The sequence below is a fragment of the Syngnathus typhle genome, linkage group LG1 (assembly GCF_033458585.1).
Source record: "Syngnathus typhle isolate RoL2023-S1 ecotype Sweden linkage group LG1, RoL_Styp_1.0, whole genome shotgun sequence".
Lineage (NCBI taxonomy): Eukaryota > Metazoa > Chordata > Actinopteri > Syngnathiformes > Syngnathidae > Syngnathus > Syngnathus typhle.
Genome location: NC_083738.1, coordinates 29077271 through 29095435, shown reverse-complemented (window position 1 = coordinate 29095435; position 18165 = coordinate 29077271). Strand labels below are relative to the sequence as shown.

Here is an 18165-nt window from a genome sequence, read left to right as displayed (position 1 = left end):
AATGCACCTTTGGATTTCCACGATAAAAGTCAATTGATTACTTGGTCACTTAACGACTGACTGACTGAGTGCGCCGCGGAAAGTGGCGCTCTCATTCTGCTGTCAGTCTTCATTACAGCGTAGTGTTTGGATTCCTTAAAGTACAGACTGGCAAATGGACACAAGTACTATTACAGTTATAACAAGTTTATTTACATTGCGTTAAGCGTTAACAAAGCACTTTACAGATAACAATGACATGGAAAAGAGTCAGTTCAACCGTAGATTAAGACATGCTCGCTCGCTCTGCTCCATCATGGTTTCAAAAGCAATGTCTGACTTTCATCCAATTTTTACTTTTGCCAGATTCAAGGTGAGAAGGAGATGAGCGGAGAGGGAAAAAGGGCCGGAGCGGCCAAAACGTCGCGGGCCGGGCGAGGTCGCTCGGGCGAGCCGTCCCGGCGCGCCTCCGCCGGCGTCTCGTTGGCCGAGTTCGGGCAGGGGAAGGGCTCTTCTTCCTCTGCGTCGTCGTCGTCGAGGCTCAGCAGACTGTCGTAGCTGGGCAGAGTTTCTTGCTGGAGGAAGGAGCCCCAAAACAACTGCCGCTGGCCGGAGGAAGAAGTGGGCCACGGCAACACGCCGCCGTCTGAGTCTCCGTCGTCTTCACGCAGGGCCTGTCGCCGGGAGCTCTCCGTGTCCGCGACTAGAACACCGAGCAGGGAGAAATCCAAAAAGAGACACTCGTTTCCTGGCTAAAGCGAAGCCGCTCGCATTCGACGAGGCCGCTCACTCAAGGTCTCGGGCGTGCGGGGACGCTGCTCTCTGCTGGCGAAGGGGTCTCGGAGGAAGCAGCCTCGCATTGCGCCCGGGTCGGAACCCGCCTCGCCGTCTCGCGTTGGACTGCTGGCGCTTACGGTATCTGCAAACTGGGACAAACGGGGGTGGTTGTGTGTGTGTGTGTGTAGCGCACTACCTGACACACCCGCTCAGCGCATTCTAGCTCTAACATCGCCTTGGTCGTCGTCTGTGATCAGGGTCACAATAGTTTGGCCCATCCTTTCTATTTCAACGGCAGCTCCGTCCATCCACATACGTAAGAGTGTGGGCCGCCTCTCAAGACCCAGAGCTTGGCGTCCCTGCTCTCCCAAATCGCCAACTTCTACAGAGCACGTTTCTTGCTGCTCCTTTCAGCCACGCCGGGCAAATCATCCCGGGCGCTTCCAAAACAGTCCCCGAAGGCTCATTCGCAGGTTATCGGAAACGGCGCCGTTGGTTTTGCCGACCTTAAATGTCCTTTCGCCTGCGTCAACGTCTGAAAGGAGCGCACCTGCGGCCTCCCGGGTGGCGTCTTCCCATCGACGAGCCGGTCGAGCGAGGAGTCGAGTCCGGTCGAGTCGGCGAGCCCAAAGGCGCCCTCCTGGTCTTCTGCCGCCGGGCGTCGCGCGCTTGCAAACGAGACGCGCCTTTAGAAAGAGCGCCTCTCACCACACGGCAAAGATGCCGGCGACGGGGCGCGAGGGACGCTGTCTGCTCCGTATCTGTCTGCGGCAATTTCTCTCCGCTTGCCGCAGTCATCGGAGAGCACGCATGCTCTGGGGAGGACCGGTGACGGACGGCGCACCGCTCGGCACCGCCCGGGTATCCGCCTCCCTCCCTCCATCCGGCAGAGCGCCACTTACCTCTTCAGTTGCCAGAGATGGCCGCTTACTTGACGCCCTGAGGACTCTGCGCGGCCGTCTGCCGGGTCACGTGGAAAAGAAGGTCGGAGGGAGAGACGAGACGTCAGTCAGAGCCAAGTCAGCGGTAACTTTGCAAGTCCAGTCGTCTTTCAAGACGACGCCCAAAACGCCACCGACCGGGGAGCTTGGCGGGAAACTTGGAGAAGACGCAACTGGCATCACTTTGGTCGCGCGCCGCTTCAAACGGCAGACGAGCCGTTGGCGAAAGAAGAGCGAGTACCTCAACAGAAAAAAAAAAAAAAAAAAAGAGACGTGAGTCCCACCGAAAAGTTACACCAAAGGTGGACTCCAAATGACCGCTCACCGGATCGCCGTCGAGCAAGGACACTAAAGATTTGCCTGTTAGTACGCCGGCCCACTTGCTGTCCAACGCCGCTTCCAGTTCTCCGATGGCGCCCCTCATCTTGGGAATTTCCTCCTGGGAAATCTTCACTCTAATTCACCCCCCAAAAAATAATACAGCTAATATTTGAAAATATGCTTATTTTGCAGGGCGGCACAGTAGCGCACCGGTATGCATCTCGCCTCACATTGCAGAGGTCCCCCCCCCCCCCCCGCCAACCAATATCAAATCAATCAAGACGCCCCCCCCCCCCCCCCCAAATCATCGGTCAGCTCTGTTCCACTCCTTACCTGAGGAGCTTTGAGTTCTGCAGCTGGCGGGCCATCTGCCGCTGGATTTGCTGCAACTGCGGCAGGCTGAGCTGCGGCGGCGAGCCCCCACACGGCTCCTCCCGCAGGAGGCGCAGGCAGTGGTTCATCAGCTCCAAGAGCCGCAGGAGGTTCAGCTGAGCGGCCTCGTCCGCGTTCCCCGAGCTCAACTGCCAAAGACACGCCGACGTGACATCGAGCGCAGGGCGGGTCGGTAGCGCGCCGCGCTCACCCGCCGCCGCGAGGGCCGCTCCAGCAGGCCACGAGAAACGCGCAGTGGGCGGCCGGCTAGCGCGTAGCGATCCACTTCTCCTCCGAGCACGCTCTCCAGCACCTCGCGCTCCGCCTCGGTCATCGCCAGCATTCCGTCCACGGTCGCCCACAGGCGTGCCACCTGAACGCGAGCGTTTGTATTTTTTGTATCTGGCGAGGGACAACAGCAAATGCTTTTTCCTTCACCTGACCATTTGGGCTTTATCGGCAAAATCCTCTCGGACAGACTCGCCGCCGTTCTGTCTGCGGAGCGAAACGAGGCCAAAGTGACCGAGCGATGGGCGCAGTACGGTGTGAGATAGACTGCAAGGGGGAAAAAAAAGAAAAACCTACTGGAGTAGCTCGTCATACTTTTGACTCTGGGCCCGGAGGTCTCGCATGGTATCCGCGTGGCTCCTAAAAGAGCAGACAAACACGCACACAGGCAGGAATGTGGGAATGTCAAATGTCTCTCTTTGTTCCCCTCTCTACTCACTGGACTTTTTTCTGCACGTCCAGGAAAAAGCGACTGTGGTGCGCCACCTGCTCCAAGAACTTTTTTTGGGCCACGCGGCACCTCCTCAGCGCCATGTGGCGCGAAGACGTCGGCTTGAAGACGACGTCGGCGACCCAGCTCTCGTCTAATATGAGGAGAAGGCGTAAGAATTTGGCTGAGTGTCGCTGGGTAAGAAGGTGGTACCTTTGGTGTAGGTTTTCATTTGCCGCCGCATGACGTGCTTGACCAGATGCATCATCAAGCCGATGAATTTGGGGCCTCCGGGCGAGACCAACGACGACGCCAAGACTTTGGGGCCGACGAATCCACTTTCAACCTAACGGTCGGAACACGATCGCAAAACGATCAGCATCTTGGTGACCCGGGCGCGCTGCCCGTCCCATGCTTTGAAATCCTCACCATGATTTCTTGCAGCCAAGCGCGGGTCTCTTTGCGAAACTCTGCATCTTGTTTAGCAGTATAGGGAGGCCAGCAAAACCTATTCCAAAACGATAACAACCGTTGAAATGGAAAAACGAGTCGGTAGGCAGGCAGGCAGGCAGGCAGGCAGGCAGGCAGGCAGGCAGGCGTAACGCATGCCCTAGGGCCTAGGCTCACTTGAATGCCTTTTGAAATCGCGGAGGATCGAGCGTCTGCAACAGGAATTGGACGACAATCAGGAAGGCGTACTTGTTGGCTTTGTCGAACATATCCCTGTTGAAGAAAAGCAAAGATCAGCGCTAGCCGCACACGGCTAGCCTGTGCACGTGCTTTGAAACTTTCGTCAGCAATCGATTGAGTGGAAAGACGGCCGGCCGGCCGGCAGCCAGGCCGGCCGGCAGGCAGGCAGGCAGGCAGGCAGGCAGTCAAGCAGGCACCCGAAGACAAAGCTTGGCGAGACTTACGCTCCCAGTTTGATGTGCTTGGAGTCGCGCGCGAAGAGCTGCAACTGCCGTTCTGGCTCAAAGCCCAGCGCGAGGAGGCAGAACCATAGATTGGCGCCGCAGTCCTTTAACATTTGGCTTGCCATCTTTTTATAATAAAGAAAAAAAGGGGCATGATCCGTCGACGGCCCGCCAACGGACGAGCACAGATCGAGCGCGGTTTAATGCATCCGCCAAACTGGCCGCCGCCTTTCTTTTATTGGTCGGTTCTCTTCTTCGGTGACCCATATATAGGCGACAGCGCCCCCGGCGTAGCGGAGTTCCAATGCAGGACGGACGTTTATTTGCAAGCTGCTTCATTTAGGGCTGCGCTGATCTAGTACTCGATTACCCCCCCCCCCCCCCCCCCCCCCTACTAGCTTCCGTCACGGACTTTATTGTCATTCTGTAAACACTTGGTGCAGACAAAACGAAATTTCGTTGCATGCGGCTCTTTGTTATATTAAACAAGCAAAAGGCTCCAACTCAGGAGTCAGTGGACTCCATTTTGTGTGAGGCACGGTGTCGTGTGTCATGAGTGTCCGTCAGTTTTGAGTTTGTGTGCGCGCGTGTCCTCGCACCCCTTTGTCCACCCCATGCTCGACCCTTAGGCCAGGTATATTGGGTCTTCTACTCCCCTATCCGACGACGCGAACACGTCGCCACAAGACCTCGGAGGCGTCCTTTTATTAACCGCAGAACACACAAGTCGAGTCGGCTCGTTGTCGTCAAAAAGCAATGGGTTGATTTGTATTTTATTGCAGTTCTTTTAAAAGCAGTCGACAACACTCGCCCAGTTTGGAGGGCTCGGCTACGGAGGAGTATTGGGAGATTTGCGCGTTGACCCCCAGGGAGCGGGCCAGGTCCCGGGCCGTCGGGTCGGACGCCACGGTGGTTCCCAGCGCCACCAGCAGGCGGAAGACGGCTTCCTGGTCCCGAACGCTCTCCAGCGCTCGGCTGGCCACCGACAGGCACTGGGCTTTGCCCTCCAGGTCGGGTCGGCGGTGCAGGCAGCCGGCGTAGTTGAGCACCAGCGTGGCCAGAGCAACGTGGACATTCTTATTGCACACGGCGGCGGCCAAGTCGGCGGCCCGCGACAGGACGGCTTCGCGCCGGGCCATGAGGAGCGCACGGCCGGGCCCGGCGCTGAAGCAGTTGCAGAGGATGCGCAGCGCCAGCATCTGATTGGCCGCGCGGCCCTCGGGCCTCATCAGGCTCAGGAGGTGGTCGCACAGCCCGACGCCCTCGGTCTCGCCGCACAGGCGCTCGTTGACCTGCGGGTGGCGCACAGCCAGCCTTAGAATGTCCAGGACCGGAAACACAATATCTAGCCGGGTGGAGAAGAAACGCTCGTTTTCAGCTCTGACTCCAAGATGAAAAATGTTTGGGCTGGCGGGCCTTGAGCGCAAAATTTCACAACGAGCCCAAATGGCGCAATCCGTCTGCTAGGGAAGCTCGGGGCAGCCCCCGCAGGCAGGGCAGCCCCCGCAGGCAGGGCAGCCCCCGCAGGCAGGGCAGCCCCCGCAGGGCAGCTGCGGGCGGACGGGCATGTACCTTCGGGCCAGCGCGTGGCTTTCCAGAGGAGGAGGATCTGCTGGACGGTGGGCGGGGCGTCGGCCAGGCCGCAGACGGACGCCAGCAGCCCCCGCAGACTTTCCAGGAAGCCTTCCGAGAGCCGGTGCTCCTGAGGGGCCCCGGCGTTGAGCTCTTTCAGCTTGCCTGGGCAAGAGAGCGAGCGCCCCCAAAAGGCAGACTTGAGGCAAACGGCAGCTTTTCAGGGGCGAGCGAGCTGAGACACTCACCGACAATTTGTGAAACGTTGGCTTGCTCAAAGGTCACGCCGTCGGTCTTGGGAAAGTAAATGTTGGTGCTTTTCTGTCCCGCCGCCCCGGCGGAAGAGTAGGCGCCTCCGCCTGGCCGAGGAAAAGTCCTCAACTGGGTTTGGGCTTGCGCTAGGCGCCGCGGAGGCCGGGTCGGGGGATGGCTCACCTGTGAAGGGATCGGCCACGCCTTCGGGAGCCGCCGAGTCGGGGCCGGAGCCGGGGCCGGAGCCGGGGATGTAGCGGCCCGAGCCTGGGAGGGGTTTAGAAGGCTTTATTGGCACTCGACAACAGAAAAGAGCCCGCAAAAGCAAAAGGAAAGCAGGCCTCGTTGTACTAAGTTCATCTTGGTTTTCCTTTTTAATCGCTTCACGGTTCTTTTATATCAAACAAATTATTTTAGGTGTATTACCTGACATGTAATAGCCCCGAAACATGTCAGGTAATACACCGAAAATAATTTGTTTGATATAACAGAACCGTGAAGTGATGGAAAGCAGGCCTCACCGCCTGGAAGCGCGCACCTGTGAAGGGATCGCCTCCGATGCGGGGACTCGTGTCGGTGCCGCCCGGGATGTAGCGAGCGCCACCTGCCGGAGCGCCACAGAAGAGCAGCTTGGCGCCAGGAAAGCCAAAGCGGGCTCACGGCGGTGGCGACGACGTTTCTCACCGGTGAAAGGGTCGCCGCTGGCGGGCTGCGGCGGCGCGGGTCCGGCCGCGTGCCCCGCCGCCGCCGCCTGACCCGCCACCTGCCCTTTGGTGTTTTCCGTGATGAAATTAGCCACCTGGTCCAGGAACATGGGGCTGAGGTCGTTCTTCTGTAAAAAGTTGTGCGCCGCCAGCCAGGGGTCCTCCGACGCGTTGTACGGCAGCTTCATGGACGGCCCGCCCTCGTTCACGTCGATGGTGAAGACGTAGTCGTACTCCTGCGGAGGGGGGGGGGCACACGCAGCCTTGACGCACGCTCAAATTCCACAGGCGTTTGGCCGCACCCAGCGGCCGGCGGGGCCTGAACGCAACGTTTGCTCCGGAAACCAAAATGAGCTCGTTCAAGGGGCCGGGCAATTCCCGCCTCACCTTCCCTTCGTACATGACGCTCTTGGAGGTCTGTTGGTCGGAGCCGCCGAGCACGTCTCCGATTTTCACCCAGCGACTGTCGCTCACGCTCCATTGGTACGCCTCCACTTTCTGCCCGTCCTTGATCAGCCGCGTCTGGCCGTCGCGATTCCCTGGGACGGCCAGAAAAAGGTTGACGCTGGAAAAAGTCCCAACCCAGCCCCAACACAATACCCGGCTCGTCGAGGTGCTCCCGCCCGGGAAGCTCCTCCACTTTGATGTCCCCGAGGTCCCCCGTCTTGGGGTCGATGGTGGCGTCGGCGAGCTCGTCCTCGAAGGCCCGCAGGTCGCGAGCGCTCGCCACGCGCTCCTCGGCCTCTGTAAACACTCGGATGATGCCGTCGCTGCAGCAGCGGCGGCGAGAGCGCACGAGTCAGCCCCGCCAAATACACGCGCGTGACTTTTTGGAGAGGGTCACCTGGCTCCCACAGCAATGTCACCATTTGGCAGGATGCAGCAGCACCAAACGGACTGAGCGGGCAGGCGGATCGTCTGCGTGCACTCCCCGCTCCTCCAGATTCGCACCGTCCGGTCCTCTCCTGTGCTCACAAAATCTAGCGCAAGCAGTCAACACGCCGCGGTTGCCAAAGAGACAGACAAACAGACGGGCAATTGTGTCAAGCTTCAAACAAACCTCCGCTATCCGGGAAGACGGCCATGCTGTAGATGTAGTTGGTGTGTCCGTAGTAGACCTGCGTGCACTCGCCCGTGAGCAGCCACTTCCTGACGCTGCCGTCGTTGCTGCAAGAGAAGAACTCGGTGGCGCTGATCACCGCGAGGCCTCGCACGCAATCCTCGTGACCTAAAAGGGAAGCGAGCGGTCGTGACGTGGGATATGGATCCCCTGGCTGGCCGAAGGAGCAGGCGGGGTGAGCGGCGCTTTTTCAAAGGCCGACGTGAGCTTCGGCTACCTGTAAAGGTCCTCTCGCACTGTCCCGCTTTCCAAAGCTTGATGCTTCGGTCCGCCGACCCGGACAGCATGAGCCCTTGCTCGGGCAGCATGGCCGCCGCCCACACGGCCGCCGAGTGGCCGCGCAGCGTCATCATGCACTTTTCGCTGAGCCACACTTTGGCGGTGGTGTCCCAAGAGCCGCTCAAAAGTGTCCCGAACTTCCCCGAGGACAGAGTACAAACTGCGGACATAGAGCGCGTGGATGGATGGAATGGTGGATGGGTGGATGGATGGGTGGGTGGATGGATGGATGGATGGATGGATGGATGGATGGATGGATGGATGGATGGATGGATGGATTGGATGAGTTGGATGAGTTGGATGGATAGATGGATAGATGGATAGATGGATGGATGAGCCGATAGAGCAAAGCCCAGCCGCCGTGCCGCTCCGCTCGGCACTCCTTTTCAAACGCTCGCTCGCTCGCTCGCTCGCTCACCTGTGTTTTTGTGACCTTTGAGGGTGTACAGGGGCTGCGCTTGGTCCAGCGCAAATACGCAAATGTTATTGTCGTTCCCTCCGGTGGCAACCAGTCCTCGCGGGTAGGTCTCGCTCGGCCCGATGACGCATACGCAGGATACGAAATTCGAGTGGCCCGACAAGCGTTGCATCTCCGTGAAACGGTCGCTGTCAACAAACAGAGGAAAAGAAAGGACAAATAAACACAGAGTGAGGGACTACAAGCGGTCACATGCAAAATAGACATAAAAGTACTCGCAAGGAGCTAGGTAACCTACCTCTCTTCTAAGGCCTTATCAAAAAGTGCCGGCGCAAACCAGAGCAATAGGAACACTTTCCAAATGATTCATGTCATTCGTACAGAGCTTTCAAAAAAATTAAATAATTGAGATCTGGAACAAATCAATAGAATTTCTATTCATTTGAATTTGAGCTGTTCAGTACCACTTCTACCTACAGCGGTCCTCGCCTGTCCCCAATTGGAATTGAGTTGATAAGCTTGTCGAAATCAGGGAGCAAGGTTTGATTCCACTTCCTTCCTTTTAAATGAACTCTCAATTCACCACCCAAGGAACATGTATCGGAATGTTGCTCTTTGAAAATCTTGACATGCAGTCAAGGGCTTTAGAAACTAAAGAAAGAGAGAAAGAAAGAAAGAACTTGACAAAACGGATCTGAAAACGGACTGCGCATTGGCAACGATAGGCAAGCGCGCGTTTACTGAATGACATATGAAATCCTCATTTGTACTTGCTGGACAACTAACTGAATGAATGACAAAGCCAAGTGGCATAGTGGGCAGGCACTCGAGCCGAAACGGACGGCAACACTTTAAAGGAACCAGATGAAAAGTCCTTGGTTTCATTTGGTTTTTCCTCGTGGGCGCCACTGGAACATTAAGTTTTCGAAGCCGATTTGCCGGCTAGCGGGCTAACGCTCGCTACCTTGAGTTTGGCACCCAGATCCTTCCGGTCCGGTCTCTGGACACAGAAACCAACGCTCCTTCCGGGGAAACAGCAGCCGCGAGCCCCCGGACGTCCATCTCGTGGCCCGCAATGGAGCACCGAAGTCTGTAAGAGTTGGACGAAAGCGTGTTTTCCTGCATTTTGACGCTATATTCCAGAAGAATGCTGAGGACTCCGGCAGACACCACCGGTGGGCTGGCTCAAAGCTAGCGGAAGCAGAATGACGTCGTTTGAGGGAGGGTCCGACCAAACGCCGAGAATCATCATTTATTCTGTTTGCGTGAAAATCATTCATAGTATCAAACGGAACCACTTCAAACAGAAGCATTAAAACAAAATACCATATCAATACAATAAATATAGACCATCCGTTGAGTGGCCTGGGCTGTTGTTATGGATACGTCAAGACATCGGCCATATTGAATGGGGCAGAGTGTCGTTCACTCGTATTGGAGAACCCTAATAAGGTTAAACTCGCTATCCATAATGGTGTTTGGGGTGTATCCAAGCATCTAACTGATGAATGTCATTTCATTCATTTGGGATTGAAGAGCAAAGAATAAACGTTAGCTCATTGAAGTCACCAAAGTCGTCGCCCACTTTTGCACTGAAGTATCAACGCAACGAACAAGTCAACAATTCCTGCAGGAAACTCAACAGTAGTCGTTCCTTTATTCTAGAAAAACAAAAACAAATGGAAACATACAGTATGCACAAGCCAGTTTTTTTTTTTTTTTGCATGACTGTGTAAACTTGCAAAAGGAATGCCAATGCAAGCCAGCTCCAGAGCCGAACACAAATAGCGTCAATGAAGTCACTCAAACATGCTCCCAATCAAAAGACAACAGGTGAATCGCAATAGTTTGAACAAGGTTCCTGTATCAAACCATGTTAGCAGCTGTCAAGAGAAAGTCAGTCTTGTTCTTTCTCCTCATTTGTGCTTTTAAAGCGAGAACTGACTTTAGCCGGATAAGTTGTAGGGGGCGAGGGAAGACGACCCGACTCCACCTAGTGCTTAGTCAACAATAAGAAACGACCTAAAGTCTTGTCTAGCTAAGAGCTCATCTTAAGTCTAGTTAAAACAAATGCAAACCTTCCCTCCACGTCTTAGCATGGCTGCGAGAAGCGGCTCGCTCAACATTTGCCTGAGCTCTTTGAAAGGGCTACCCGCTTTCTTCTCATTGACGATTCCAGTTGGAACACAAAAAGCTGTGTCAACTGCGGAGCGAGCGTTTAGAGCTGCTCGACGTTTGTGTGTGTGTATGCGTGTGTGTGCGTGTGCGTGCGTGCGCGCGCTCTCTAGAGGTAGGCGTGACACTGCAGCTATCAAACAAAGACTGGGAGGCGCGCTCGTGCTGCCCATTTCCAAAGTGGCAAACTTTCCATTCATGGGTATAACGAAGCAGCCAAGGTTGGCTCGCAACAAGGAACTTTGATTTTTGTAGCTCTCCCCAGAACACTGAATCAACAAAATATTCACTGAGAAGGGAAATCTAAACGCACAAGAACACAACTACGTCATGAGAAGGCATTCACTTGCGGTGTGTGAAAAGAAAAGCGACGTGCTTGAATATGAAAGCTCTCCCATTGACATCCCCGCCCATGGAAAGTTTCCAATTTGGATGATTTTCCGCCCGAGCGTTCAATTTGCCGCATTTCTTCTGTTAGTGCGAGTTGGCCCGCTCCACCTTGATCCCCAGCAGCGACGGCGGCAGGATCTGCATGGCGGCGGCGGCGGAGGGCGAGGAGCTTCCGGAGGAGCCTGTGGCGCCAGCTGGCCGAATGAGGGGTGGCGGCGGGTGGTTGTGAGGGGCCCGGTTCTGCAGCGGGCGGGTCTGCAGCGGCGGGGGTTGGCGCAGGAGGCTGGGCGGCGCCGAGGGCGGCGCCGGGCGCAGCAGCGGGGGAGGCTGGGACAGGGACGAGGGGGTTTGGCCCGAGCAGGGCGGCGAGGAGCCCTCGGCCGCCTCCGGAGGAGACTCCTCCATCTTGACCTTGCGAAGGACAGGGAATAGCCAGAGCCAGAGAACGGGGGTCACGTCTGGACGGCGCTCCGATTTCTTTTTCACTGGGAAATGTATCGGGGAAGCCTTGCTCACCTGGTCCTCGGCTCCCCCTTGCGCGGCGGCCGTCTCCACGCCGACCCTTCTCGGGTCCCGGGCCAGCGCCTCCTCGGCGGCCCACTCCCTCAGCACCTCGTCCAGGTTGAACCTGCGGCGGTAGCTCACGAAGAAGGAGCTCACCTGCCGGCAAGGGCGCCACGGACGGTGAACGCTCGCATGGCGCACAAGACCGAGGCGGCTTACCTGAGCCGATGTCTTGTTTCCGATCACCTCGCCGATGGCGGTGAAGTTTTTGCCGTAACGGCGGATGGCTGCGTGAGGAAGCGAGGAAGTGCAAACTGAGCCAAGTGATGCTATTTACGCACAATGGCAACATCCGGAGGAACACGGGCCAACAGTCAGTCGGCATTGACGCCAATTGATGGGGTTGCGATTATTACCGAGTCATCGCGGCACAACGTGCATTGGATGAAGACGAGTAAATCAGATGACATTTTCAAGTCACTACGTTGGTCAGAGGCCATCACTCACTCACTCACTCACTCACTCACTCACTCACTCACTCACTCACTCACTCACTCACTCACTCACTCACTCACTCACTCACTCACTCACTCACTCACTCACTCACTCACTCACTCACTCACTCATCCATTCATTCATTCATTCATTCATTCATTCATTCATTCATTCATTCATTCATTCATTCATTCACTCACTAGGCAGGCTGTGGACTTTGTTTGGAAACCTTTTTTGCCAGCGTTTGCATTGCTCACCTTGCACCGCCAGCAGCTGCTCCTCCGTAGTCCAGCGAGCGTTCATCTTTGGGGCGGGCTGCAGGAGGGAATGGTGACATCCTCAGCCCAAAATCAATCAAATAAATAAATAAATAACAACCACACCATACCTCAGCGGGCCTGAACGCGTCGACACCCCCGCTCAGGCTCAGCTTCAGAGCGCCGTTGCTCTGTTTGATACTTTGGACCTGAAAGAGGAAGCGGAAAGCCCGTGGAAGACGCCGCCACGAAAGCCGGCGCGAGGGAGGCGCGGCCGCTCCGTCACCTGTCGCTTGAGCGACACCAGCCGGGCGTCCAGCTGCCTGACGGTCAGCGGGCCCGAGTCGCGCGAGGCTGACAGCGAGGTGATGTCGGCCCGTTCCAGGTGCATGCCCTTTGGCGGGCGGCGACGCGCTCGCAGCGGGTGGTGGCGGTACTGCGCCCCAGCGTTCTCCTTCTTGGCGGGCCCCGGGCGGCCGGGAAGCGCCTTGTCCGAGATGGCGGCGCCGCCGCCGCTGCCCGCATTCTGTGCGGCCGCCTAGGCACAAACATCAATTAGCTCCGGTGGCCCGGCTCGCTTTCTGGCCCGCTCACCTCTTTCTTGGCGTCCAGCTCAAAGTCGCAGTCGCTGCCGGGATCTCCTTCCTCCAGCTCGTCGTTGCTACGGCGCAAGACAAGTGGTTCGGGTTAAGAGGCTTCTCGCTCGCTCGCTTGCTTGCTTTGGTCCATTCTCACCTGTCTTCTTTCTCCCTCTTGCTTACCAGCCTCCTGGCCTGCCGGTCCATGACGGAGGTTCTGCTCCGCGTCTTCTTCCAGCCGTAGTAGTACTTGACCAGACTGGAGATGAGCTTGTCGGGGAGCTCGAGGGGCAAAAGGTGGCGTCGATGCACGTGGCCAAGGGCGGGCACCCGGTGGTGGCGGCGGTGCTGAGGCTCACCATCTGCTGGATGCGGTGGAAGCTCTTGCCGTGGAAGCCAAAGGCCTGCTCGAACAGCACTTTGTCCTCCACCGTCCACTCGTCCGGGAAGGGCGTGAAGTTGGCCAGGTCGGCCAGCGAGCGCTCCACGTCGTGCTTGTGCCACAGCAGCATGCCCAGGGCCTGCCGGCGGAAGGCGCAGACGCTCGAGCGGGTCGGCGCTTCAAAGCCGGCCGGCCGGCCAATTGGCTGGCTCTACTCTCTACTCTACCTGTTCCATGTTGTAGCCGTGCTTCTCTTTGGCCATGGCGATGTACTCGTCCACTGCGCCGGCGACAGGACAATGAGACGCGGCGGGCGGGCGGATACTCACTGAGCGCGCGCGGGCCAGCGGAGGCGGCGCGTACACGTTGCGTCCGACAGACGGGCGTCGGGACGCCACACCAGCATGCTCTTCTGCTCCTTCTCGTCGTCACGGGCCGGGCCGTCTGCAATCCGTCGCGAGAAAGGCCGTGAAAATCGGGCGCGCCGTCGCCCGGGCCTTTCGCGACCGCTCCCTCGCTTCCCTAACCCTGGCCCCATCTAAGCGCCCGCGTTTTTCCCGCCAAAGCCATCGGCCCCATAAAAAGTTGCCTCGTATAAACTCAAAAGATGCAGACTAGAAAATAAGGGGGGGGGGGGGGGGGGTGCAAAACCTCGACTTCCATAAACGAGCAGAAAAGGTAAAGTCGAGTGGAGAATGCGGACGGAACCAAGAGCGTACTTGTCACGGAACCCATCATTGTTGACACCCTTTGAAAGAAATGAAACAAACGCTGCTGTTCTGTTACGGACTTTGGGATGTATTTTGGTCACCTGCTTTGAACTCTGGGATCTGGGCCTGGTAGTCTCCTCCCACGCGGATCATGCTGTCTGCGGAGCCAGAAAGGAAGAGCTAAGAAAAATACGCCAGCACCGGGGTCGTCAGCAGATAAAGGGCAAGAGGACGAAAATGAAAAAGAATAAAATGCTCTTTTTAATCATGTGCTTAAAAAAAAGGGCAAAATTGTGCTCAGGGCGGCTTCAAAAGTTGCTGAGACGTGACATTTCCCATCGGCCCGTTACGGTCAAGTCCACTTGGATGTAAACAAGGTGCAAATTCAAGTGTGGGTGTGTGTGTGTGTGTGTGTGTGTGTGTGTATGCGTGTGCGTGGACCGTGAGCGTGCTCCTCGTCGCTGCTCTCCTCCTCGGAATGCGGCCGGCTGTTGCCGTTGGTTACCGTCTTGGCTCGGCTCCTGGACAACACGCCGGCCCCGGGGCGCTCCATCGCCGAGGGCATGGTGCCGCCGCCGCCGACCCTGGACACGTCAGACGTCTTTTGAGTCACTTTGCATGGCTTTCGTTATTTCCTTCAAGGTTTGCTTAGAAAAGAATTGGAATGACTGCAGTAGCTACTCCGGCCACCCCCCACATTTCGGTTTACAACATTTTTTGAGGCCATACTCAGTGTGGGAAGTTGGAGGATTGGCAAAGGCAAAGGTCTCCATCCTTTTATTTGAACTCTCGCTCATCATGTGTGACCTGGTCCTGCAAACGTGCCAATATGACCAAAAAGTCCAGCGGCCTTGTTGTGCGCTCAAGCAGCACACGAGGACGCAAGTATCCATCCGAGCAACTGAAGTTCCGGACCAGGCAAAAAGCAAAAACACTTTAGTCGCTATACTGCCCTCGAAGTGTTTTAACAAACGAAGCGTAGGACAATGCGAGGCTCTCTGAGGGGCTCTTTGTGTCTCATAATGCACCCCCCCCCCCCCGTGCCCCCCCTGCCCGACCTGCAACAGCTGTCATTACGATCCGAGGAAAGCTTCACAATCAACATTTGCGACCTTCTAGTCAATGCTTACGGCTTGACGAATCTGCAGAAAACTTGATTTGGTCTCAAAAGCGCAATAGGCAAAGTTAGCCTCGATCATCATCGAGCGACAAATCCTGATTGATAAACCCCACAACAAAAAGATTTAGGCAGAGTTGCTGAACGTTTGTTTGAGACGCATTCGCGTTCAAAGAAATTCTTTTCAAATAACGCCGCGCGCAAAGAAAGCAAATGATGAGCATCTTCACCTTGTCATTCTCCTCTTTGTTTGCGGTGCATGTGACAATCACAACTCGGCCGGTCGGCCGGCCGGCCGGTCGGCCACTCGGCTTTTGTTTTCAACACGCCGGCGGTCGCTCCGGCCAGCGGCGGCCGACTCTCGTCATTTCAAAAGTGCCCCTCTTTTCTTTTCTTATCTTTTCTATTGCTTTCACTTTGGCGCTGTTCCGATGCCTCATCCGATAAGCGGGGCCGCGCGCCAGTGCGCCAAGTATGCAAACAGAGTTGGGATGCTAGCGTTAGCCACTTAGCTCATTCGGCACCACCGCGTTACATTAGTAACGTTTACTCACTCCGAGTTGCGAGTCATCACAACAGTCGGGTTGTACCTGCCTGCCTGCCTCGTTCCTCTGCCGAGCTCGAAACTTCGATGTGCCTTGGCCGTTGTGGCTGTGGCGCCCTCAGTGTGTCAAGATAAAGACGAATTTGCCACCCAAACGAGCCTCTAGTTCCACCAATTGATTGAGTAGAATGAAGTGAAGAGGCGGCGGTGGCGGCGGTGGCGGTGGCGGCGGCGTGGAGCACAAATGGAAGCAGCCGGCGAGCCGAGCCGAGCCGAGCCGCGCCGCGCCGCGCCGCGGAGCGCAGCTCACTCGCAATTGGGAAATGCTCATCCGCCGCCCGATGCCTCCCTTTCCCTCCCTTGCTCCGGCTTCCCCGTTTGGACAAAGTGCACAAGTGGGCCCATGGTCGCTCGCCCATCCGCCTTGAATGGCCTACGTGTTTACGTAGGTGGAAAGGCAGGAATTGGCGTCGCGGTCTGCTTCAGCAACAAACAAAAGCATCAATCGGGGACTACTTGACGGTGAGCCCGCGGAGGGATGCGTCAAGTGTGCGTTTCTGTGCTGAGCCAGGCTGTCCAGACTTGCACTGATGATTGTGCGGTGGGACGATGGAAGGGGGGGGGGGGGGGGGGGGGGGGGGGGGTGCACACACGCACACACGCACACACGCACACAACGGAGAGGCAGTGAAAAGAATAAACGGCTTCATGGCTCATTCCAATTTCTGGCTTCTTGCCGCCTAAACGTGTTCTACTCTCACACCTGATGCTGGAACACGCACGTACGCACAAACACACACTCACACGCGCAGAGGATTCGCTCGCGAGCGCGCGCACACACACACACACACACACACGCTCGCTCGCTCGCTCGCTCGATCTCGTTCTTACTCTCCGAGGCCTGTTCTTCCTCCCTCCCTATTTCTGCGGCCTCGTCACTCCCCAGCCAGGCCTGGCCTGGCCTGGGCCAGGCCTGGCCTGGGCCAGGCCTGGGCCAGGCCTGGGCCAGGCCTGGGCCAGGCCTGGCCTGGGCCAGGCCCCCCCTTGCTTCCCTTTCACCTCCTGCTCTCGTGAGGCGTCCTCCTCCTCCTCCTTCACCTCTTCCTTCTCCTCGAACATGGACTCACGTGCGACGGTTGAAGTCCTTGGTTGCGGTGGACGTCAAGTGACTTTTGAGGACAAAAGGCCGGCCGGCCGGCCGGTCGTTCGCTCGCTTCACAGCGACTCGGTGTTGCCACGCGCAGGTTAACGCGGGTCGGAAATAAACTCGAACGTCTTTCTTGTCAGAGCGCCACCTCGCGGAGCCCGATCAAACAAGGAGAGCCATGCAGCCCCATTGAGCGTTGGTTGATCCCATTGGAGTGTCATCGTCAAAACGGGAGTGAAAGAGGAGTGAGTGGCTCTCCAGTTGAAATTCATGCACATTTTCTTTATTGAACAGTCATATAAAATAGTCATGTTTCATTGTTGCGAGTGCATGCCTCATCTGCCAACAGTTTCAAAGTTAAATTACAAAAAGCAAGGCTTCATGTCGTGTAGTGAATTACTCGGGCACTTGAGCAGTTTCTTAAAAAAGAGCAACACAGCTTTGTTTAAAGTATTGAGCAGTATCAAACCTGTAACTGATATACAAAGCAGAGTTCCAAAGAAGAAGATTCAGAATCATTCCAAGGAGCACATTTACAAAACAGAGTCAAACGTATTGTTTACAATTTGAAACTCGTCATATGACTGACGCCTTGCCTTGGGCTAATCATGCATTTTGGAGCTCCACATAGTAACCACACACGGCTCACAAGAATTGGCAAACATGCGGCGGAATTGGACTGTGCGCGCGCGCGCACGTTCAAGCGCTCACGAGTTGCATGATGGCGGCGGCGGCGGCGGCGCAAAGCGCAAAAGCGCGTCGCGGCGCTGCTGCGCCCGTCCCAAAGATGCGTCCAGTACAAGGTCACGAGAGAGAGAGAGCAATGCGGCTCAAAGATTAAAATTTGCCACGTTCTTCTTCGCTTCTTTTAGAAAACATGCATAGGCAGACACTTGATTCTTTTTTTTTCTTTGTTTCCTTTACACAATAGAGGCTTTTCTATCCTCACTTTGTTCGTAATACTTAAAAAGAGAAAAGGAACATTCGTTCTCAGCAAGCCTTAATAAATCGAACCTTCCCTTCCAACAGAGACAAAGCAACAGCTTAGCAAACGCAAATTCCAGTTACGAAACTCAAGAAAATAGGATGGACTTGTTTAGCCGTAATACAGAAGAAAGAAAGAAGAACTTACAATCAGGTCAAAGCACACACCAAAAAGAACCTGAGGTAAGCAGCATATATGTACACGACCGTAAAACGTTCCATTATTTGGCATTTCCCTAACATTGCGTTTAAGACTGCCTCATTCATTTCAGAGTTAGTTTGTAAGAGGAGCAAAACAAAAAAAGAGAGGGGGGGGGGGGAAAACAACAATCAATAAATAGTTCTTTCTTACTTTGTACACTCTTACTTAATGTTTAAAAACGCCATCTCGTCTTGTGTCCTTTTTAGTGCTGCGTTTGTTGTAAACGTACAATCGTGAGCAAGAAAGAAAAGGTGGAACGAACCATCGCCATGCAGCTCGTGGCCGGCCGGCCCGCCCGCCGGAGTATTAGGCG

General features: G+C 56.1%; 3 protein-coding genes and 1 non-coding gene across 11 annotated transcripts; all 4 read right to left on the bottom strand.

Annotated features, from left to right (window-relative positions):
* Positions 1-170: 170 nt before the first annotated feature.
* On the bottom strand, positions 171-4270 carry LOC133160337 (HAUS augmin-like complex subunit 6). Of its 3 annotated transcripts, none has more exons than XM_061287977.1 (15): positions 4023-4270; positions 3736-3831; positions 3538-3616; positions 3322-3454; positions 3118-3262; positions 2994-3038; positions 2834-2885; positions 2602-2763; positions 2352-2539; positions 2023-2152; positions 1836-1938; positions 1659-1716; positions 1307-1424; positions 770-905; positions 171-682 (listed from the first exon to the last, which is right to left on the bottom strand). In XM_061287977.1, exons 1-15 carry the CDS (start codon positions 4145-4147, stop codon positions 348-350), a joined length of 1905 nt encoding a protein of 634 aa, XP_061143961.1. In that variant the 5' UTR covers positions 4148-4270; the 3' UTR covers positions 171-347. The 3 variants fall into 3 exon arrangements, with proteins under 3 accessions (XP_061143961.1, XP_061143960.1, XP_061143962.1); XM_061287976.1 differs by having other exon boundaries at positions 2976-3038; positions 4023-4269; XM_061287978.1 differs by lacking the exon at positions 3736-3831 and having other exon boundaries at positions 2976-3038.
* LOC133165574 (small Cajal body-specific RNA 8) lies at positions 1501-1631 on the bottom strand. Its single transcript, XR_009717623.1, has one exon. It is a non-coding gene; the product is annotated as a small Cajal body-specific RNA 8 (non-coding RNA).
* A 492-nt stretch (positions 4271-4762) lies between the features above and the next one.
* LOC133153882 (phospholipase A-2-activating protein-like) lies at positions 4763-9581 on the bottom strand. 2 transcript variants are annotated; one of them, XM_061278112.1, is made up of 13 exons: positions 9332-9581; positions 8368-8555; positions 7888-8109; positions 7611-7778; positions 7395-7530; positions 7151-7320; positions 6938-7089; positions 6531-6786; positions 6385-6450; positions 6030-6113; positions 5843-5953; positions 5595-5759; positions 4763-5367 (listed from the first exon to the last, which is right to left on the bottom strand). In XM_061278112.1, the coding sequence occupies exons 1-13, from the start codon at positions 9490-9492 to the stop codon at positions 4796-4798; spliced, it is 2451 nt and encodes an 816-aa protein (XP_061134096.1). In that variant the 5' UTR covers positions 9493-9581; the 3' UTR covers positions 4763-4795. The 2 variants fall into 2 exon arrangements, with proteins under 2 accessions (XP_061134096.1, XP_061134104.1); XM_061278120.1 differs by having other exon boundaries at positions 4964-5314.
* Positions 9582-9991: 410 nt separating this feature from the next.
* Positions 9992-16798, bottom strand: LOC133153893 (REST corepressor 2-like). 5 transcript variants are annotated; one of them, XM_061278171.1, is made up of 14 exons: positions 16647-16798; positions 14300-14442; positions 13960-14016; positions 13512-13592; positions 13376-13428; positions 13126-13287; positions 12924-13048; positions 12783-12849; positions 12475-12726; positions 12320-12397; positions 12189-12246; positions 11656-11723; positions 11449-11592; positions 9992-11343 (listed from the first exon to the last, which is right to left on the bottom strand). In XM_061278171.1, the coding sequence occupies exons 2-14, from the start codon at positions 14421-14423 to the stop codon at positions 11017-11019; spliced, it is 1596 nt and encodes a 531-aa protein (XP_061134155.1). In that variant the 5' UTR covers positions 14424-14442; positions 16647-16798; the 3' UTR covers positions 9992-11016. The 5 variants fall into 5 exon arrangements, with proteins under 5 accessions (XP_061134155.1, XP_061134118.1, XP_061134138.1 ...); XM_061278134.1 differs by lacking the exon at positions 16647-16798 and adding an exon at positions 15530-15828; XM_061278154.1 differs by lacking the exon at positions 16647-16798 and adding an exon at positions 15566-15828.
* Between the last annotated feature and the right edge of the window lie 1367 nt (positions 16799-18165).